Source organism: Leopardus geoffroyi, chromosome B1 (genome assembly GCF_018350155.1).
Source record: "Leopardus geoffroyi isolate Oge1 chromosome B1, O.geoffroyi_Oge1_pat1.0, whole genome shotgun sequence".
Lineage (NCBI taxonomy): Eukaryota > Metazoa > Chordata > Mammalia > Carnivora > Felidae > Leopardus > Leopardus geoffroyi.
The window spans coordinates 40592294-40615930 of record NC_059327.1 but is presented as its reverse complement, the minus strand read 5'-3'; the positions used below and the strand labels follow the sequence as shown (position 1 = coordinate 40615930).

At 36.0% G+C, this 23637-nt stretch overlaps 1 protein-coding gene across 4 annotated transcripts in view; it reads right to left on the bottom strand.

Annotated features, from left to right (window-relative positions):
* The window catches only part of KAT6A (lysine acetyltransferase 6A), a 113924-nt gene that overhangs the window by 6013 nt on the left and 84274 nt on the right, over positions 1–23637 (bottom strand). For all 4 annotated transcript variants that reach the window (XM_045459189.1, XM_045459201.1, XM_045459197.1 and 1 more), the window contains exons 9-16: positions 20194–20309; positions 12395–12536; positions 10679–10840; positions 9508–9601; positions 7302–7533; positions 6375–6582; positions 4595–5197; positions 1498–1810 (exon numbers count right to left, since the gene is read on the bottom strand). In XM_045459189.1, the coding sequence (XP_045315145.1) occupies positions 1498–1810; positions 4595–5197; positions 6375–6582; positions 7302–7533; positions 9508–9601; positions 10679–10840; positions 12395–12536; positions 20194–20309 (1870 nt within the window). The remainder of the gene's footprint in view (positions 1–1497; positions 1811–4594; positions 5198–6374; positions 6583–7301; positions 7534–9507; positions 9602–10678; positions 10841–12394; positions 12537–20193; positions 20310–23637) is intronic.

The following is a 23637-nucleotide window of genomic DNA, read 5'->3' as shown; positions in this document are numbered from 1 at the left end:
AGTCAATGTTGTGTTTGTATGGGAACAGCTGCAAGGCATTTAGTCCCAAATAAATACTGACCTGAAAAAAAACAAGTTAATGACAATGATTTATCAGAAATAAATTTGATATTGGTATTATTTTCTCCCCATTAATTTTTTTCTATTTTTAAGGATTGTAGTAAACTACGCATAGCATAAAATGTACCATTTTAACCATATTTAGGTGTGGTGCAGCATTAAGTACCTTCACATTTCCAATTAATTTCTAAAAGGAAGAACACCAAGCAAAAACAGGATCTGGAGAGGAGAACTAAGAAGGTACAGTTAGCAGTAACTTGAAAATAAAGAATGGAAATGGTTGCATCAGAGAAAATTTGTCCAAGTCAATAAGAACTTAAACAGGGGATACTATTTGAGCTACAATGATCCAAGACAGAAATTTTACTGAAGTGCCAAATTTATACAATAAATATTTAGTTTAATATATACATCACAATAAAAGAACTCAGTCATCACTATTTAAACTATTTATTATATAAAAACAGGAGAATGGAAAAAACACAAGTTTCCACTAGATACGAAATTGAGTGGATTTATTTTTAAGAGAAGAATAAAAAAACTCAGTTAATAAAAGCTATACATCCACCAAGAGAGGACAACTAGATTTCTTCAAATTCACCCACCAAAGTAAAAAAAAAAACTCAGTCTGACCTTATGGTGAGGCAAACATTGCAGCTGCAGGCAGCATGAGGCACTGGCAGAAACTTTAGGGGAGGATGAACTAGTCTGTGACCTAGCACATTTCTGAGCCCATTTCTTTATCTCTAAATGACAAGGCTATTTCAAAAGTAATCCATTGGATTTTTAGCTATGCCATAAAAATTGAGCCTATTTTGAGGCACTGTCACCATTTTTATTAGAAATTTACTACTCGTAGAGAAAGGCACATTAGAGATATGATTCAGATATGATTCACATCCTGAACAGATGTGAGGCAAGTCCAATTTACATGAGTTGGATCTTAGAACCATCTTAGCATGTATTCATTTAACAATATTTACTGAGTGTCCATTTTAAGCACTCCGCATACAACAATTAGCAAAACAGGTAAGTCCACAAGAGTGTACTTTCTGGTAAAGGGTTATTACTTCAAGATCTTCCTGAGGCTAACTCCAATCCACCAACTAACTGAAGATTCAGATAATGGCTGAGAAAGGATTAGGCAAAAAAGAACAATTTCCTAACAGCAAGATATTTTCTCCAGTGGAAAAACTAGGTCCTCGGTTGAAGGGAAGACTAGAAAAAAAACTTTTTAAAAGGACAGAGGACTAAAGGAGAAAATGGGGATGAATGTGCTTGACACAAATTTTTAGAGATTATCAAGCCATCCCTTACTTGCTTAGTGGGGTGTGTCATTTTTCAGCTTTTTTGTTGAAGGGTTTGCAGTTATCACTTGAAGTGTGTTTCTTTAGAGACACTAAAACTACCATAAGCAGCGGGTTCTGTAAAACATACCATCAGCGTCATCGGACTCTTCTTCGTCATCTTCATCTTTAGACTTCCTCTTAGAAGAGGATCGACACCTGAGCACATCCTGTGAGGACAAACGATGGAAGTATCCTCTAGAAAAGAGTTCATTTTCATCCTCTTCCTCTTCTTCCTCATCAATCTCAAACGTGGGTTCTAATCGTGGCATCGGCCTCTCAGAGTCAGAGTCTTCAAAAGGTTCATCCAATACCTCTGTAGTCTCAGAAATCGTTTCTGTGACCACGCTGCTGTTGTGGTGTTTGCGCTTTCGGATTCTCCTTCTTCGGTGAAGAATTGGTTTCTATTTAGAAGAGAAAGAAAGTATTTACAGGAATTAATACTATCATTTCTATTAATAACACGATTAATAGTTTTTAAACCTACTCGAATCAGCCAACAGACATTTTGAATATTATTTCAAAATACTATAATAAGGTACCATAAAGTATCACAGAAAGATGTTGGATAACTGAATAGAACTTTATAAAAGGCACAGAGAGCAGATATTATAATTCCCTTTAATAGTTCAGTTAAATTTAACACCCTAGGGAATTGCCTATTTCAATACTGAAATGACACAGAAGCTAGTCCTTTAACTTCTCTTACTTCAAGAGGGGAAAAAAAAGGACTAAAACACTTTTTGTTGCTCTCATAGCTCTCTGAAGATCAACAGAACTATTAGTAAAGCTGTATGCCATCTTCATGAGCTACCCATAAGGAGTTATGGTGAAATGTAAAAACATGGAGCTGATGTGTAATTACCTGATACGAAGTATTTCAAAAGTAATAAATCTGTTACTGGAAAGTGGCACACTGAGCACAATTTTGTACTAGGGTTGATCTAATAATACCTTAAATTACACAACAGATAAAACAAAATGATAGAGATGATGCACCAGAAATAATCTAATCCAATCTCCTTACTCCACAGAGGTGAGACAGGTTACAGGACCTGTGTAAGGTCACATACCCAGTCAGTATGGAAACGGTTGTAAAAGACAGTCTCTGACTCCCAGTCTGGCGCATTCCTGTAAGAACTTCAGGTATTGTGTACATGATCTCACTGCCTGTTACGATATTCTCTTTTTTACACAGGGAAATAGCACAGTTTTAAAAACAGGCAATAGAAGCCTGGAATGGCAAAGATACAGTCTTCCTGATCACATAATGAATGGCAGAGTGAGCCAGGGTTCAATTTCTCTCCACTTCAAATTTACTAGTCTGTTTAGTTGAAGTACAATTTTCAAAGTAGGTTAAACATGTCTGGCTCTGCTCTTTGGAAAAATGGCTGATTCTAGGACTGGGACATAAAATATACAAGATAAGCTTAGATCATCTCGCAGTACTAGAAAGTAAGGAAGTGCTCAAAAAAAAAAAAAAAAAAACCCAAAACACCTTCACAACAATGGGGGTACATATTAAGTTAAAGGGACACAGAAGTGAAGAACTCCTATGGCCAAAGCTGGAAGAATCTGAGGAACAAATTAAATAAAGTAGTACTACTGGTTTATAACTCAAAGTGTAAAGTAAATATCTGGGTCCATGCTGACATAAAGAAATGCTTGAATAAATAAGCAGATGGGGAAATCTTGGTAAATCTCCAAGCAGAACTCCTATGGAATACAGTGCAACTCTCCACATCTTAAGCGTGGCCTGTGGGCAGTGCTGCCTTCCAAAAAGTACAGTATGGGAGAGGGGAACAAAGGAGTAACTTTACAGTGGAGAAACTGACAAACACAACCTCAAACCCAGTGATCGAGACTAACCTCAACAGTGATAAGTCATATTGACAGTAATACTCTTGTGTTTGGTGTGTGCATGTGTATACATGTACACACGTATCACACACCCTTTATATGATAAGAATGACACTTTACCTCTGTGGTCTTCTTCCCCCAAACCTATTAGCCCATTTTAATATCATGAGGTACATTCTAAAATACCTAGCCAGTACTCGTCAAACTGTCAAGGTTGTCAAAAACAAGGAGTCTGAGAAACTGTCACACCCAAGGGGGCCCAAAGAGACATGGCTACTAAATGTAATGTGGTATGCTAGATGAGATCCTGGAAGAGAAGAACATAAGGGAAAACTGAGGAAATCTAAATAAATATGGGCTCTAGTTAACAAAATATTGGCTCTTTGTGACAAATGTACTATACCAACCTAAGAGGTTAATAATAGGGGAAACTGGGTGTAAGGAATACAGGAACTCTCTGTACTTTCTTCGCAATAATTGCATAAATCTCAAACTGTTCTAAAATTAAAACCTTGTATTTTTATATATAGCCCTTTTTTTTTTTTTTTTTTTCATAAGGCTCTGCTTAAGGAAAGGAACAATTTCACTGCTTTGGGTGGAAGCTGTCACCCTGCTACTACACGGTGGTTCATCCAGGTTGCTGAGCTCAGTGTGGCTGGCTTGTGGAAATGCTTAAAGTTCACTCCACAGCCTGGGGTAGTTCTGGTATACAGTTTACCAGAACTTGTTTTCATCCTCTCATCGCATTTATAAACTGGTTTCATTCAAACTTTGCAAGATGACAAATAGAACTGAGAAAATATTTTCACAACCAGGTTAAGTCAAACCACTGGAAGAAAGGGGGGGGGGGGGGGGGGGAGACAGAAATGGGAGAAGAGACCACAGGGAGTAAGTCCCACTCAAGACGAATGGCCTCACTCAGAGCACCCCCAACACAGGGCACCACTGTCCATCAAACTGTCAAATACTTCTCTCCTTTTCTAACATAAACATTTCCAATCTATATATGCTTTTAAAATATTTTACAAATCCCTAAAAGTCATGATCAGAACATCAAACCAGCAAGCTAAAAAAGTTTGTTGGCTCTTAAATAAGCTCATGGTGTCTATGTTCATTTCCATGAACCAAAGAAGTCCTATACACATTTCAAATGTTCACTGGGAGGATCATAAGCTACAATACACCAAGGTATAAAGTCTAAAAAATAACACACTAAGAATTTCTACATTTACTTTCTCAGAACTCTGGGATAGACAAATGTATATAGTAAGCTGCAACTGGGGAAAGAACAGACAAGTCGAAGAAACGAATCACAAGAAAAGCCTTACCTTTCTCTTCAGTGTGGGCTTTGTAAGAATTGGTGGGGAGCTGGACCGAGGACTTTCTGGCTCTTCTTCTTCCTCACTACTCTCACTGAAGCCTCTGAGGAGAGCCCTGTCACCGTCACTATAGCGACGGGGCAGCCTCTCATTGCCTTCTGGTAATCTACACTTCAGTGCCTCCGGGCTCTTCTTTAGCTGTCCTCGCCAGAGCTCAACCCCCTCACTTAGTCTTCTTTTGGGAATGTCTGGCTTCCCATCCTGGCTGGGCTGCTCCTGAGAGGCTGCTGACTGGTCCTCACTTTCAGTGTATTGTTCTTGGGAGGTTTCTGATTTTTCCTCACATTCTCCATATTGTTCCTGAGGAGCTGATGTCTCTTCCAAGAGCAGTTTAGAATCTTTATCACCAAAACGTTCCTGGGTTTTTCTGTTCTTCCTTCCCCAGCGGCCTCTCCGAGATGGCTGATTGTTTGCAGGAAGACTATCACGGGGAAGGACTTGCTTGTTCAGTCGCGTAGAACTAGCTGGTGCCATAACTTCTGGTTTCTTTTCACTTTCTACTGAAGAGTAAGAATCTTGTTCTTTGTTCTCCCGAGATGCAGACTTTCCCACCTGATTTTAGAAAATAAAACCATGCTGGTTAATCTTTCAGCCTTATTCAGTTATATCTCCTCCTAAATACAGAGATAAGAAAACAAAGCTTTAAAAAAGAAAAGCATAATTTAGTAGCTATCATGAATATTTCTCTTGTGTTTGACATTGCTTTAAATGCTTTATAGGATACATTAATCCTCACAACAATTGTATGAAGTGTTATTATTACATCCTCATTTTACAAACGAGGTAACCGAGGCACAAAAAAATATAAGTAACTCGCCTTAGGACATGCAACAGCAAATACAGAAGCTGGGATATAAACCCAGGCAGTCAGACCCAAGAGTTAGTGCTCTTAACCACTATGTAATCCCACCTTCAATAAACAAAATGAACAGCATTGTTCTTATAAATGTTAAGTGATATAATTTTAAAATTTATCAGAAATAAAAATTTATAAACGGAGAGAAGATGGACTCTGGGGCATGGGCAAGAGAAAAGGGGTGTTTGAAAAAAATGAAAGAAAATTTCTGTAATTATTTTGATTTATTTTTATTCTGAATATTTAATTTCATTTTGAAAATTAAATTACATTAAACAGGGGCATGAAATTGTTTACGTTTATCAAAGGAGGACATAGATTTTTAAAGGAAGAAAGCACGGCTTTAAAAAAAAAACAGAGAAAGGTATGTATCACATGACAAAAAATACTGAAAACTATACAATGTCATACAGTCCCTCATTAACCCTTTAATGGCTAAAGACATCTGTGTACCCACTGAACTGTTTAGTGCTCTATTAGAACATACATGTTTACATTATTTCCTTAATGTTTTACTTTAAGGAAAAGGTATCTTAATTTGTTTTAACAATGGTCAGAATTAAATTCAGATTTGTCAGTTACTACACAGCTTAAGATTTAGCCGTTTATCAGCACTCTGGTAAGAAATATTTAGTTCTACATAACACATTATTACAAATTTGAAGGTCTCCTAATGACCTAAGGCTTAAAAATATACAATTTAAGTAAACAAAACCCAGCTTTCTTGAAATCTCTATCACTGTAATCATCTCTGAAAATCTAATGTGAATTGACTGTGTTGGTTTAAGATATTGTAACACATATCACAAATAATCATGAAAACCAAAAATAGAGCCTTCTGTTATCAAAAATAGAGACTACTCATGCCCTTACACTTGTCTCTAATTCTCTTTCCTGGCACTGCGGCTCTTCGTTTTCTCCTTCCTCAGCCTCCTCTTCTTCCTCCTCTGAGACCACAGAATTGGAGACTATGACAGGGGTCCAGCGCAAACATTCTGGATCTACATCTACAGGCCGCAAATTCAGCTGAAGCTTGGCCATGTGATCCTGGATAAGTTTTTCCCGGCGGATTATCACAAATCTGGAACCAGAGCAAAGTTTATAGCAATCAACAACGTATAAGAGTACCTAACAATGAATATGGAGCTATAACCCCTAGAAAACCTGGAGATGATGATAAATGCTTCAAAAATAGCCTGCCTGGGAAGATGAAATACAGAAATATGCCACCATACAAGATAACTAACAAATACAAAGTTGGACACATACTTCATACTCAACAACAGCAATGGATTTGGTTATTTTAACCATTCACTGTCTCATACTTCCCAGCTCTGGAATTTCTGCTACTCTGTGTACACTATGTCCTATTCTCCATCTTTCTAGCCCAATGCTTCCTTCCTTTCTCTGTGATCTTTTCCCAATCACTGCAGATAAGAGTGAGCTGACTTTCCCTTGACCTATATTTTATTTTATACCACATATAATGGAAATAAATCATGGACATATATTTTATTAGGCATTATTTCTAGAGTTGTTCTCATATTGTGAAGAAGCTCCCAACATTAGAAAAGATTCAGTAGCTTATGTCCAAAAGTTAGAAGAAAGACCAGAAAAAACAATTTAAAAAAAGTTAAGGTCAACAGTATCAAGGATCATAGAAAGGAAAATGTCTCAGGATTACCAAATGTATTAGTTTATTATATTAGTTTATACCCTTTCATTGATATCTGGCTGCCTGATCCAAAAACTTCCACCTGATTATCTTTTGAAAGTATAACAAAGGGATGTGATACTCACTGATCACTACGGAAGTCCAGCATTCGTAGGTGGTGGAGTGTGGAAGTAATGTCTTGAGGACAGATACCTGTCAACTTGCTTAACTTCTTAATGCTGATTTGCTTGTCATTTTGGTGATAAAGGCACTCCAATATTACACTTTTCCAATAAGCCATGTAGGAAAGACGACCTAGATCGGATAATGGTTTCTCTGGAGACCCTGCTTGGCCTTCACGCTTTGATAACAAATAACCTAAAAAACCACCAAATCACAAATACGTCAGCGAGCCTAAAATAGGCTAATTCACCAAAATAACAATCCCCTCTTCCACAACCAATCTAAGTAGTACAGGAAATAATAATTTCAAAAGCAAATTCCTCCAAAAAAAAAAAAACAAATTAAAAAATTACTTCAACACAAATTTGCAGAAGATTATGTAATTTGTATATACTGAGAGAACATGAGGTTAGCATTACTTTGTCTATACTTGCTATAAACCACATTGTTAAAATATTCAAACTTAAAAAAAAAATCATACAACCTCATATTAACAGGCTACATAAGATTAAGGAAATAATGCTTTTTATTTTATAGGGGAACCACTCTTGCATGTTTTATCTGGACCACCAGATGGCAACAGCTATACCTGAACTGTAGAACAGTACAAAAGGATGCCTTAGTTTTTAAATAATTCTATCTATTAAGATTATGATTCTTCTGCAAGTGAATTAGATGACAATTTCTTACGTCAGTCAAAGCTCTCTTTGCAATTACCCGTCACCCTAATTCTTGATAAGTAAGGATGTCAGCGTGGGGCTGTCACAGTGAGTGTATGGTGGCATTTGTCCTCCTGTCTAGAGCATGACTCTCAAGATCAGGAAAAGAAAGGCATAAGTTCTAAGAAGAAGTATCAAAAATGGAGATGGCAGAAGAAATATAGTTTTTTTGTCATCAAAGGAAACTTTATTAAAGGCAATCTATAAATGGTAATGTGGGAAATTAGGTTACATTAGGAAAAGCAAATGAAAACAATTAGTATAATAATCCTAGACTATTGTTTATCTCAAATATATAACAAATTTTCCCCTAACTTTGCTGTGTAATGGAATAACACATCCAAACATGAGTTCTATTTCAACACAATATATTGATATTAAATAACCTAAGCTGCTCTCTCTACTACTAATCCAAAAAGGCCAAGAAAATGTACAAAATAATCAGTGGCATATTTCCAATAAAATATGGTCAGAAGTGCAGTCTAAGGCCAAGTGGAATAAGCTGTGCTGGTCCATCTTGAGAATTAACTTCTTACCACTGGTGATATAACCATCTGATACTTAGAAGAAAAACCGTATCAAAATATTCCCTGAAAAATCACTATTTTATTAATCAATATAAAATTTATTGTAAAAATATATTTACTTTCTAAGCAAGACTATCAACATGTTCCATGATGACTTTTTTCAGAACTGTTCCTTTCCATTTTTAAGTCAGATTAAATTATTTCCTGTATTTCCTATAAATTATTTCCTAGACATTTATTTTTAAGATTTTTAAAGGTGCACTGCATATTTTAACCACTAGGTAGAGTCTGTAAGTAAGAAATGATGTATACACTTTCCCAGATAATTGAAGAACAAAAATAAGGCAAGTCCTGTACTTTACTGTATTAATTTAAGTAGTTACACGTGTTTAGTATTGTTGTGAGTTAGAATTAGCATAAAACTAAGTTCCACTGTAAGTTAGCAGTTGAAAATTAAAACTATTTGCAAAAGATCACACAGAAGTTAGTATTCAGTATAAGCTATTTTATTTTATTTTTTTGAACGTTTATTTTTGTAGGAGAGAGAGAAAGAGCATGAGCAGGGGAGAAGCAGAGAGAAAGGATGACACAGAACCCGAAGTAGGTTCCAGGCTCCGAGCTGTCAGCACAGAGCCCGGCACGGGTCTTGAACTCACAAACCATGAGATCATGACTTGAGCTGAAGTAGGACGCTTAACTGACTGAGCCACCCAGGTACCTCCGGTATAGGCTATTTAAAAATATTTCATGTCCAATCCAAAAAAAAGAAAAAAGAAAAAATTCATGACTTTAGGTTTTAAAGTCCCATACAGCAGTATGACAGAAGATACTAGCAACCAATAAATCATCTGCAAATCTTTAAAAATATATACGGAAGGCCCACAAAAAGAGATAATGAGAAATGATATTATTATAATCCTTACTGAAATCGATGAGAAACCTGCCATAGCCCTTACGCTGGTACTGGGGAAGAATCATTATGCAGGAAACGTTGTACTTCTGCTGGCAGTGCTTTTCCTGGTAAAGAAAGTTTTAAAACAACACGCTAGTAAGACTGAATAGTAATGCTAATTATTAAGAAACAAAGACTAACAGTCAAAACCACAGCCCTAGTCCTCTGAGAATACCATATGCATCAAGGAAAAAATACCCCAGTGGGAGGAGACAGGACAACGTTAAGTCATTGTCACTACCCACAAAGCAACCATCCCAGGAGAATAAAAATATAAAATAAAATTATGCCATCCAACACCATCTGCAACTCAAAAACAGTATGTCATTGCCTAATATGAACAGAGGAATCTCAGTCCCAATCAGTCTGCAAAGCTATAAATGATGAGTCGATGTGACACTCCAGAAATGGGAAAATTCAGGGGAACAACTATTTCAACTATTTCAGGGATTCTTTTGTTTCCTGCTCTGGTGCTACATAGGGCAGTCCCATCTCCCCATTAGTTGTACCTAACTTTACAAAAATAACCCCAAAATGTTGTGTACACTTTTAAAAATAAGGCAATATATATATAATTATATTTAACTTCTGAAATAGCCAACAGAAAGCTGGTACTTTCCACTTAGCCATTTCATATACTTAGATTTTACCATAGGCCAGCTTAAATAAAAGTACATCTTTTACGTTGTTTGACTACAAAAAAAAACCTTTTGTTCACCCCAAAAGAATGAAAGACTATAGGAAGGGAAGAAAACATCCGTTAATAAAAAGGGCTTATTCTTATTTCTGTGCTTCAAATTTAAAGTAGGAAGAGCAGACTTAAACTGAGAAAGAGCTCAAAGAGGTAATGACTGTTTATTTCACAAGTTCTATCTATTATTACCATGGGAATAGAAGTCATTTTAAAACTCTTCCTCTTGAGTATAATCGGCAGCTCATGTTCCTAGGAGACTACAGTCTGTTGAATGTTACTAGATACCTTCTAGCCCTTGGTAAGTTTCTGAATATTCCTTCTATTTTCCTTTCCAAAAGCTAGATGGTGCCCAGAAGGTGCTGCACTTTGTAGTGTTCTAGTGAGAACTGACAAAGATTGCTTCAGATTTCCATGTGAATTCAAACATATTTTAAGCTGATATACTTACTTTAGAAAAGTAGCCAACAAGGTGGCAGCCCTTGACATCATTCTGTGTTAGTACATAAAAAAGAAATGGCTCCACGTCATAATAGAGTGTTTTGTGGTCAAGAAACAACTTTGCCAAGAGACATAGGTTCTGACAATAAATGGTACTCACATTCCCATCAACCTAGAAAATAATAGAACAAAATGGTCAGTAAAGTCGCTCTTTAGTTCTAGAACAATAATACACATCACTTACAAATACCTGTGAGTATCCACAGTCCAGCCTAAGAGAGATGTCAGTGATGAGAACCTGGAAGCTATCCTCTGAAACAGCAGAATTATGGTACCTGCTGTTTTAAGACAACTAAATATATAAAATACTGCACTTCAACAAAGTACGAATAGCTAGACAAGGAGATGATGACCCTTTTAAAAACAGCACTTTTTGCTTTTATAACAAGATTGGTTGCAGTAATCCTTCAGACAGCAAGCTGATTTGATTCATTTTTTAAAGTAATTCAACAAAAGATCTAAAAGCAGCCTCTTCTAAAATACATTTGTTAAGTAAAACAAGGTATAACTATAGTCCACTCTATGCCAGCATCCAAAAGCAATGCAGTCTGGCTGCCACAATCAGATTTGCCCCGAAATAAAGCTATTTTCAGGAGTATTAACTATTGCCAGAGGCATCAACCAAGCAGGTTCCCTAGGTAGCAACCTGGCAAACGAGAGATTTCTTGGAATCAGGATGGCCAAGATCAGGAGCACCACTGTGTATTTCTCCTGACACACCCCTGGGTTGCTGGAGCTTCGAGAGCTTGCTCTTTTACACAAATGCCAACATAATTTACATATTTACATAAATTACAACATATTTACATAAATACCCACATTAAACCCTAAGACATCAATATTTCAGGATAGAAACCTCAATAATTTAAGTAATTTAATATCACTTCTTTTAAAATATACACCAGTATATGCTTAAGGCGAGAAGCACTTTGCTCTTGGGTATTGTAGACCACACCCTTCTTCCTCCCCACCCCTCCCCACCCTCCCCCACCCTCCCCACCCACCCCCACCGAGGGTGAAGAGATCCACTACTTCTCACCTAAAATGAAAGTGCAGGGAAAATCAAGAAAGTTAGAGACTGAGTGATCCCCACAATCTGAAATTCTATCATCACAGTAATTAACAGAACTGAGCACATGGCAGGTGTTCAATTAATACCTGGCAGTAAAACCATGAACTGAGGATCTAGAAACTAAAACCCCATGACCAACAACACAAAATCACGAACATAGCCTAAGTCATATCATCATGATGAAGTAAGAAATATATATTTTTATAACTTTACAAAATACAACTTACTACAGTTATTAAATATCTCTACCAAATATTCCTTTTAAGTGGGGCAACAGAAATTTTTTCATTTAAATACCATTATTTCATAGATTCTAAGACACAATTTTATCACATCTAAACATAAAAAATCATTTGGTATTTTATAATCAAATGGAATCCTGAAATACAGAATAATTTATTCTGAGATCAAGATTGTGACCTCGGTACAATCTGGATTGGCCTAATTCTGCTTCTCCTATAAACTGGATTATCAGACTCAAGAGTGAGTACAACAGTAAAATAACATTGCAAAAAAGACAACTACAATTAGATACAGTATAGGTGGTACTGCATTTGAAATGATAGGAAGACAACTATAAAACATCTACTTTACCTCAAAGACAGAAATATTATTTTTTCTGTAAATCTCATTGGCAGGAGGATGGAACCAACCACATTTCTTCATATGCTGCTGGAGAATAGTTCTACTTTTCATGTATTTTAGACAGAATTCACAAAGATATAATTTAGGCAGCCTGTAAATAATAATTAAACAAAGAAAGACAGGACTTTTTATAAGACTGTAAACTTTCACAGCTATTCTTTTTTGACTCTCATTACTACTCAAGTAAAAAGGTGGAGACTGTATTATCATCCCCATTAACCAAATGAAAGACAGAAAACAAACTAAAGACAAAATTAATTTGGTTAATAGCATCCAACTAATTAATAGCAGGAGGGCAAGGGTGAGAAGATACCCGAGATTCAGTGCTCTTCCTATCAGACTAGTAATTCCTAGTCTTCTTAAAAGCTACCCACCTGGCAGACAATGAAAATCTCATATTCTCCCCTCCTTGATAATCTCTAATAAGTAGAAAATAAAGTCTACCTTCAAAACACACCACTAAGAAGATTTTGTCAAGCTATATATTTTCTTTGGTTCTTTATTTGATCATTCTTTTTTTTAAAGAAAATACACAGTTGTTAAATACCACTGATCTCTGAACAACATGGGTTTGAACTGCATGGGTCCACTTATAAGTGGATTTTTCTTGGTAAATACAGTACAGTACTGTAAATGTATTTTATGATTTTCTTAACATTTTCTTCTGTCTAGCTTACTTTATTTTTATTGTAAGAATATAATATATGGGGCATTTAATACAAATTATGTGTCAATTGACTGTTTATACTATTGGTAAGGCTTCTGGTCAACAGGAAGCTATTAGTACTAGTTAAGTTTTTGGAGAGACAAAGGTTATACATGAATTTCTGACTGCACAGGTTGGGGCCCCTAACTGTAGTGCTGTTCAAGGGTCAACTATACTACAGTGTGTTAGGCCTTGTGCTAAATGCACTAGGGACAGAGTGCTGAGTAAAACGGATATAGGGTGGGTACTATAAAAGCAGATTTTATATTATCTTTTTAAGTATAAAATTGTAATAATGATTATGTTTTTTCAAGTTAGGACATACTGCACTACCTCCTTCCTTATGAAACCCCTGAAATTCTGGCTTTTCCTCTGGTTAAATATCACATTACATCCTGTAACTTAAAAGTCTATTATTCAACAAATGAAATAAAAGTTCAAATTAATCTTTCAGATATTCTAGTATTAATTTGTATTTATACAACAGTATTGCTATTTTAGCAATAATTTAACAGGACTTCTTCTTTACAATGTTCCTTATGAGGAGCTAGGCAAGAAAGTGACTGGATTAGTTCGTAAGAAGGAATATAACCTAATTAAAATTTATACCCGGTTTTAGTCTAATCCAGAAGACCACATGGCTCTTCTATTATAAAATACACACTTCATTTATCCTCAGCACACAGACTTCCCTGCATCCTGAACTGTGTGTGTCCAGAACTGGTCATGCCTTGGTAATCGGAGATCCGATACTATCTTTAAAAACTACATACACAAAAATACTGGCTATGATGACAAAATATATAATCCAAATAAATTTGTCTCTCAAATAAGTATTGAGGCTGAAGGAAATTTGAATAAACCTCATTAATTTAGTTGCTATCAGTTTGGACAGCTATGCTTTAAAAAGATTACAATGGAATTAAAGAAAAGATTAACACACAAAAGGTCTAACTTGTTAAAGTGTCAAGACCACACTATTTTTTCAAGTACCACTTTGGAAGCCACATTTTTTAACGTTTTTTTTTTTTCATTCATTTTTTTGAGAGACAGACTTTTTTTTTCATTCATTTTTTGAGAGACAGAGAGAGCACGAGTTAGGGAGGGGCAGAGGGAGAGGGAGACACAGTATCTAAAGCAGGCTCCAGGCTCTGCACTGTCAGCACAGAGCCCGATGAGGGGCTTGAACCCACTAACTGTGACATCATGACCTGAGCTGAAGTTGGCCGCTTAATGGACTGAGCCACCCAGGTGCCCCAGGAGGCCACTTTTAAAACTTAATTATACTTTATCTGAAAACATCTAACATTCAACCAAGGCCTTTGCCAAGGTGTATTTATGGAAACACTAGTCCTGTATGTAATAAGTGTTTCATGCTCAAATAAGGGTGAAAACTGCCATTCAGTGCACTAAAAGCTTCGAGGGAACTATTTCAGTATAATATTTCTAAGTCTCTACAATATCTAATACTGTTTTCCAACATCTCTCATATTAGACAGACCAATACAACTCGAAATTATATCATTAATACAAAAGTCATTCCAAAATAAGGTACTGAGTAAAACAAATAATAAATGAAATCATAAACTGAAGTCAAGAAACAGGAACCAAGGGCATGAAAAAGAAAGGTTTCCTAGGCAACTGTGCTTATTTCCTTTGCATGTTGCTTCAAATTCCACTACTCAGAGAAGGAAGGGCAGTGAGATAGATGGCTTCCCCCTCCCCCCTTTTTTTAAGGTTTATTTTGAGAGAAAGAGCAAGAGAGGGGAAGGGCAGAGAGAGAGGGAGTGATAGAATCCCAAGCAGGCTTCATGTTGTCAGCACAGAGGCCAATGCAGGACTCGATCTCACAAACCATGAGATCATGACCATGAGATCAAGAGTCGTTGCTTAACGGACTGAGGAACCCCGGTGCCCTGAGCTTTTTCCTTCCTTACCAACCAGAACTAAAAAAAAAAAAAACTCACAAAAGGAAATGGCCGCAATTATAAACTTCATCATTAATGTGGGCACTAGATATCCTGAGTCTCAGAGCTGACCCACAACTGCCAGATTGTTTTACTGAATATGTGGATTTTGAATAATTGCTTCTTAAAAAGGAAGGTGGAAGGCAATTCTCCCTATATAATTAAAGGCATCCTCCTCCCTCCAACTACTCTACTGCTTACCTTTATTTACCTGTGCTAAATTTTCAATGAGCAATTTTAACTGGCTGCAACATGAAGACATAGAAGAATTCATGAACACAGTTTCACTTTGAGACCTAAATATTACAACTAAATATTCCCTACAATGTGAATCTGAGAAACATACATAAAATCCTGGGAAAAAAGGAAGGGAGAGAGGAGTGACAGACAACTAAAATTTCTAGATTATGCTAAAGATAAATGCCAACTTTAAAAGCATCCAATTTAACTTTTACGTCTTGGTACAAAGACATGAAAATAAAGTACAGCTTATTTCCTAAGGCCTATGAAAGAAGGTCTAATTTTTAAAGTTCTTGTAGTAAGCAAGTTGTTTAAGAAAACACAGGAAGCAATGAAACCTATAAGAAAATTACTGCCAAGTCTTATCTGGTGAATTTTAAGTTCATGCTATTTCCTTGGAATAGCAAGATGTATGACATTTTCTTGATTAAAAAAAAAAAACACTTTAGCAAATCTTAGTATTTGAAAAATAACAAAGTAAAAGCAAATATCATAATCTACTTTACTCCAATTCAGCTCTTGCTGAAAACATTTTAAAAGCCTCTTACTTTATTATAACCAAGCCCACTGGAATGACACTATTAGTCTAAAGGGAATCATCTGATAATAAAACATTTTGTTTTTCCAGGAGTTTTAACAGTACAAATGGCTGAAGTTTCCTTGTTGAAAAAATATATAGGAAGAACATGAGATCACATCAAATGAAGTATAGTCATAGAGTATGAATACTCTTAGCCCTAAAGATGGCTGCTGCTTTTTGTCACTGTCTTCCTGACAGCCCTAGTCCTTGACTATCAAATAGGTGTATGGTTGCCCAGATCAACTGCATCATGGGATGTAGCCTCCATACCTAAAGTTTATTCTAAATCAGCCACTCTGCTGACACCCTCACCTGTGAAGTCAGGACTAGGCTGCAGCTATGTGTGCTTTAGAAGCATTGCTTCCCTTACTTCTAAGATGATACAAATACTCTTCCCAGGAATTCCTACAGTATCTTCTTAGCTTCTGAACATTGCCCAAGATAGTAGCAGTTTGTGTGGCCTTTATAAGAGGTCCACCTGCAGTAAAATTTTAATAAAAATTCTATCAAATATTACTTAAATAAAAGATCATGGTACAAGCTATGTGAGATCAAGGTAGACACACAGATGCTATATGGAGCAGCACAAGCTCAGTGGTTAAAAGCTATGGCTATGTGGTAAGAGAAAAGTGAGATTAAACCCTGGTCCCGCTACTTGGAAACTGCATGGTCTTGAGTATGTTTACTGGGCCCTGGTCTGGAAAATGAAGAGAGTAATATCCACCTCTATACAGAATTATTCCAGAGATATTTAGTCCAGTACCACGCTCAATGATGATAACTAAAGATACCATTAATTTATGATTAAGACTATGAATAATTTTATTCTCCTTTCATTCATTTTACTTCATCATTTAACAGTCATCCAAAGACCTTAAGGATGTTGGTCTTTAGTAACTGAGGCTGTACATAATCTATGCATCAAATCAAGTCAGGAACAGGATCAAAAGGGAGAGGAAACTTCCTAAGCTACTCAGTTATATAGAACCCATCCTTTAGGATTTTAATGATCTTACTGTAAAAACGTTATTAAAAAGTTAAGTTCTAAACAACTCGGGAGTAGAGGATATCCCATGATCACAGTTACTCTTGCCTTCAGCCCATCCATGTCATGTTTTATTGGCAGAGTGGGGCTCTCTATGAACCTGTCTGCCATGTATGAGCATCACACAGCCCTGTTGGAGAAACTTAGGGTTAAAACTCTGGTTTATACTATTCAATGTCTAAGACTTAATCATACTGCTCCACATAAAGTAGCATTACTGCTTCACTGTTGTTGATTTTATTTTGTTTTGTTTTGCTTTTTTTAAGTCAGGGATGCAAGATTACTTCATATACAATGCACACACAAATATCTGGATATTATGGGAAATAACGCATAATCCCACTTCCCAAAAGAATATCCTTTTGGGATTCTTTTTTTTTTTTTAAGTTTATTTACTTATTTTGGGAGAGAAAGAGAGAGAGCGAGAGAGAACCCCAAGCAGGTTCCACACCATCAGCACAGAGCCCGACGTGGGGCTCAAACTCACAAACTGTGAAAGCATGACCTGAGCTGAAACCAAGAGTCAGACGCTTAACCGACTGACCCACACAAGTACACTGAGATCTTTTCTTTTTCATTTGCCCCAATTGTTCTGTTTTTGCATGCTTTGGGATTTTGAATTTTTAAAAAAGTCCTTAAAACCTTTAACAACAAAAAAATAACTTAGAATTTGGCAAAGAATAGTAAATAGTCATTAACAAAGTAAGGATATAAGTTTATTATTTGGAAAGCATTAAGAGTTCTAAACATTTTAGTCAACTCAATTTTAATAGAACTCAGAAGTAAAACAAGCCTAAACTCGTTTAAATTAGACATATGGTTTTTTCTTTTTTTTAATGTTTTATTTATTTTTGAGACAGAAAGAGCATGAGCAGGGGAGGGGCAGAAAGAGAGGGAGACACAGAATCCGAAGCAGGCTCCAGGCTCTGAGCTGTCAGCACAGAGCCTGACGCAGGGCTCGATCTCACAAACCACGAGATCGTGACCTGAGGTGAAGTCAGACGCTTAACCGACTGAGCCACCCAGGTACCCCATATATGAATTTTTTCAATGTAACTAAGATAATTATGAATAGAGAAAAAGTCATAATTACTAAAGAACCTATTAAACTACAGAATATTTTCTTGGAACACGGCACAAAGAATAAGGAAATGTACAGAAAATGTCTAAAATTTTATTTAAGAAAGTTGATAAATTTTACAGTTCTTATCACACTGCTGCCGTCTGCTTTGATTCCTACTTAGTGGTTATTTATTTTTCTGCCTGCAATGCTTATTAAGAATAAGCTGATAACCAATTCCCTCAAATCTTATTAAGAAATCAGGTTCTAGTGACAATCCAATCAGAATAAAAAGCAACATTTTTAATGAAACCTTTTCATATCTCAGAAGACAACAACCTCACGGTTACATTCTCATTATTCTCTTAAAAGTGCGTGCTGAGGCTGGCCCTCTAGTTCCATTTCTAAGTTAATTTCCTCTCCTCCCCTTGAGTACAAGAGTCAAGGTGCCAACAGTTTCAGTCTATCTGTACCACAATCCGTGCAACAGCTGATATATGCACATGTTGAACAAACTTTGTTGCCTAAGTTGAGCATGCTTTTTTGATTTGAATAGCTTGCAAAGAGCTCACTAAATAAATTATAATAATAATTTACTTTAAACCTGATGAAGAAATTAATTCTTCAGCATATTTCTTATTGATCCTGTAATTAATTCTCTGGCTATCCAGAACTCCTGAGGAACTGCCTTGAGTACCTGAGCTCTGTAGGTAGTTGAGGAATTTCCTGCCCTCTTTTAACATATATAAATATAAATACATAGTCACCAATAAATATAATTTAATGTTCTTTTAACAAACTCATATTAATTGTTGTTATCCCAGGATATAAATAGAATGCTGCCTAAAAGATCTAACATAGTGTTCGGGGTTAACTGACCTTACGATAATTGGCTCTCAGTTGCTGTTTTATAAACTTGTGTGTTAGTTTCCTGAAGTTTTGCTTTCTCTTCTTTTTTTTTTTTTTGGTCACTGAGGTCTATGTCTATAGCAACATTCTCACTCATTTTTTTTCTACTTCTGCTTAGGTTTGGAAACCAACTATCAAATTACGCGGACAGAAAAAGTAAAAACAATACTGAGTTTTAGTTTTTTAACAAATATACTGGCTTATTCCCAGCTTCTGGTAATAACCCATGTTAAAGATCTCTGTATACTGTAAAGTACTAAATAAATTAATGTCATTATAATTACTTTTGCTAATGTCTTAGACTAGCAGTGTTACTAGACAGGTAAAAAGCCAAATAACGAGAGTACTCTGAACGTATGTTTAACTCGCAGAGCACTTATTATTCCTCACAACACTCTGCTAAATGAGAAACTTGAGATATAAGTAGTTTACAGATTAAAGAGAACATTAATGTAAGCTGTCACATGTCAAAGTTTAATTTTTTGACCAAATCTTACTTTCCAACTCTTTTAATTTCAACCCTAAAGGAAAAAAAATACCTGACATTTTTGAGCACTTAATCATTTTCTAAGCGATTTACATGTTTTAACTCAGTGCTCAAAATAAACCCTATGAGGTAAATACTATTTTTATCCCCATTCTGCAGATGAGGAAACTGAGGTACAGACTAGTTGGGTAACTTCTAAGGTTATACAGCTTATGAATGTCAGAATTGAGTCATGAAACCAATTTGGCTTCACTAAACATGCTGCCTCATCCCAAAAAGCTGGTGACTGATGACTTTTTAATGTCAGGAAACCCAAGCTATTTACATGTAACATAACTGTATACCATTTATCCAAGTATTTCTGGGAAAACAAACCATTCACTAGGTTTGTTAAATCATAAAAATTTAGATAAATGGCTACCCAGTAAAACTTGTAAGAATCTCTCTCCAATTCTTAGTGTGAAGTATGAAGGCAAATTTCTCTTAAAGAAAAAATGTTCCCCTTGTCATTGTGACCATGCGTCAGGTTTCCAACTTTAAATAAAAGCTTTGGACAGGTTACAGAAAAGAAAAAAGAAAATCTAAAGCCAACTGGGTTTAAGTGGCTGCCAAAATATCCTGTTACTATGGACATTTAAAAGCCACCAGTTTCTTCAAATATATAAAGATGAGCCAGACTAAAATGTCCTCAAGATCTAGTGTTGGGAGTTCTATGAATCTAAAAACAGAAGGTAAAGGGTCTCTCAAAACATACCTTGAGTATTCTTGAGGATATGGGGAGGAGTACCAGGTGTGAATTTCATACTTCCCAAACTCAATGACAGAGGGACAGCGAACTTGTGGATCAGGGGGACCAGTCACTCCAACTTTCTGTGCAGTCAAAAAATACATCACAAAAGTTAGCTAAATTAAATACACTGAGATAGATATAAAAAAAAAAAAAATCTGAAACTAAACATCTTCTTAGGATTCCACAGAAGAACAAAAAAAGCCAGAAATAAGCTAACAAGTTTTGAAATAAGCGGTCTTATTCTTTGTAAACAGGGTACTTTAATGAAGAACAAAAATGCTAATAAATCTTTTAGAACCAAATGCAGTTGGTCTCATTGTATATTCCATATTTAATAATACTGCTAATATTTTCCGCATTTAAATTTACTCCCCTTAATGACTTAGTTATTAAAGAGAAACTGCTGGCATTTGGGGACAGAAGATAGAGCATAATTTTTAACAAGGAGGAAGAGGGAGCTCTGCACACTCGCCCACGTCATACATACAGTGCCTCCCTCACCTGACAACAGAAACGACCTACTAAACATGTATGCACACAGAGAAAAGAATGACTTTCTGGTTTGGGAAAGTAGATAGTATTAGAAGAATATGACAAAACAAGTATCAAAAGAGTCCATTCATTTTACACTAAAATTCCCTTCATTAGTAGCTCTTTATAGATTTAAACCAAAGGGAAAAAAATACTGTTATACACATACTGTTATCCCTTTTATCTGCCTTCTGTTTATAATGAAAACAATCTCGATGCCCCCCATCCCTGCAATAACCTGAACTATACTCTCTAAAAGAAGAATAATTTGTAAAGCCTTTATGATGTCCACACCAGCAATTTAAATACAAGACATTACTGAAAAGCACAAAGATCAAGTTTTAAAACCTTAAATTCAAGAGCAATTTGATTTGCTCTACAACCAATATAGGAATAGATTCATATATATACACACATAGGTGAGTGTATTACGTATATAATATATATGCACTATATGTACATTTATCATGAATACTCTGTAAACACTCATTTTTAAGATTTAACATTAACACTGACTTAAAAAGAGTTAGAATTTAGCCTAATCCAGTATTAATAACTCTTCATCAAAAGAATAAACAATATTATCCTTCAATTTTATGCTTTAAAAACCAGAGATAATATATTAAGAGTCTCACTGGAGACCATAGACAGACAGACAGACAGATACACATACACACACACACACACACACACACACACACACACACACACACTTTCTAACAAAATTAAAGAGACCAGGTATTTTCTATTTATGTAAATTCATTTAAGGAAGAAGCCTCTTCACTACAACTCATGAGAACTCTCCCTGGCCTTTCTAACCATTCCCTTTTATAAAAAGGCCAAGGGACTTATCTCCGGTTTCATACTGGAGTACAGCCAGGTGAGAAACCTCAACCTCTTCCTCAGACATCTCAAAACAAAGACAAACATCTATTAGTTGGATCAATTGTGTTATGATGCCAAAGAATACTGGGACTCTCCCAAATGCAAAAACCATTAAAACCAAATACAAGACAGGGTTAAAATTAGATTTTTTCATTTCTCAAAACCAAAACAGAACTTTGTAAAAAGGCTTTAAAAACACTGTTCTTTAAACTACATTCCAGAATCAAGTATTATAATTCATAAAGTAGCAACTTTTAACCTATCTTCAAGGCTCAAAACAATAAGAATAGGATAGAACATATCAGAATGACCAAGTATCAGAAAACAAATCTAACTTCCTGATCAAATAGAAAGCACAAAAGTTGAAGAAGATGCACCTGCCACAGCACTGCCTGTTCTTTGAGGGCTTTCCCATCAGGTGCCCGTCGCTCCTCCAGGCGGATGCCCGATGTGAAAGTGGATATCCAGTTCCAGTATAACTGTTTGCACATCACCGCAACTAAGAGAGTCTGTGCAGAACTAGATTCACAGCAGATTTCCCCCACTGCCTTCACCTATCCTCACCTTTTTGCACTATGAAATGTCTGGCACATGCGCTCATCCACCTCTGTCCTCCACCACCATCTCTAACTCCCTTGTGAAAGCCTCAAGAGCCAGTGTGTTGCTGTGTTTCCATTCACTAAGGTAAGTTAACAAAGGCTCTCTGCGGTGAGGAAGCAACAGGTGCATCCAAACCACTCGTTAACCCAGTCCTTGCCAAAATCAGACTGCCCGATCTAAATTACAACATCACTTCTCCTAGGTCATTTTATTTTTAAATTTCAGCCAAATACTCTCTCATTAAACATGAAGGTTTCCAAAGCAGTAGAGCACAAAAATAATATTTAAAACTTTTAACTAGAATTCTGCCACACTCTGTGCCTCCTTTTCATTTGAATATGCCAACATTTTGAAAGGATGACATACATTCCTGGTCAGAATGGAGCTTTCAATATAAGAAAGCAAGGGGCGGGGGGCACTAAATGCACTAATAATTGGGTTAAACCAAAAGATAACTTTACATATGCCTATTCTAGATAATAAAACTTTTATTAGTAGGAGTTTATAAGAAAAGTTACTGTTCTGCAAAAACTCCACCTCCACTAAATGGCTGATCTAATTCCAATTTCCAATGTATAGAAGCAACTCTTCCAGAGTCCCCTCCAAGTCCAGATTGGTACAAACATGAAGATTACAACTGATTTACAACTGATCTTGACACAGTTCTGCTCCCTTCCTCTTGCCTTCCATTAGATAGCTCCCCCTTGGCCTACCCTTTCCATTCCTCACGGGAAAATGGCATTTTGAAGTGGGAATAGAGGGTAGGACTATACCCTTATTATTAGTATCAGAATGTGAAGTGTAGAGAAATGAGATGTCTTCTAGTATCTGAACATTTTCCTATAGAAACACTGTAATAAAAAATAATTCTGTTCATTAGGGATCAGAAGTTGCATGATGAAAGAGATATGTAAGGATGAGTTCACATGCTCCCAAATGGAGACAGCATGAAAAAAGAGAATAAAGAGAATCGGCATTTGTGGAGCAGATACTATGCCAGACTCTATGCCTTATATTGTTTATCTCATTTAATCCCCACAATCTGTTCCTCAAAGTAGAAAACAATATGTCCACTTCATAGATGGGGAAAAAGGCTCAGAGAAGTTAAGAGGCAAAAAACTTCAGGAAAGCAGCATCAACAGTAAAGAATAAAGACAGAAAAGAACAAAATGGGAGGGGTGAGATACAAAGGATGCACTGCCCTCAATTAATTAATGTTTTGAATTCCAAAAGTTCTCTGTACGGTTTTTAGAACGGGAATTCAGTTTTCCAAAGAAGTGAAGCTACAAGTTCACAGACTCTTATCCAAAACCCTTGGCACAAAATGTGCTTTGGAATCTTGAATTTTTCTAATGTTAGAGAAGTATTACATATGTATCTGAAATCCAAAGA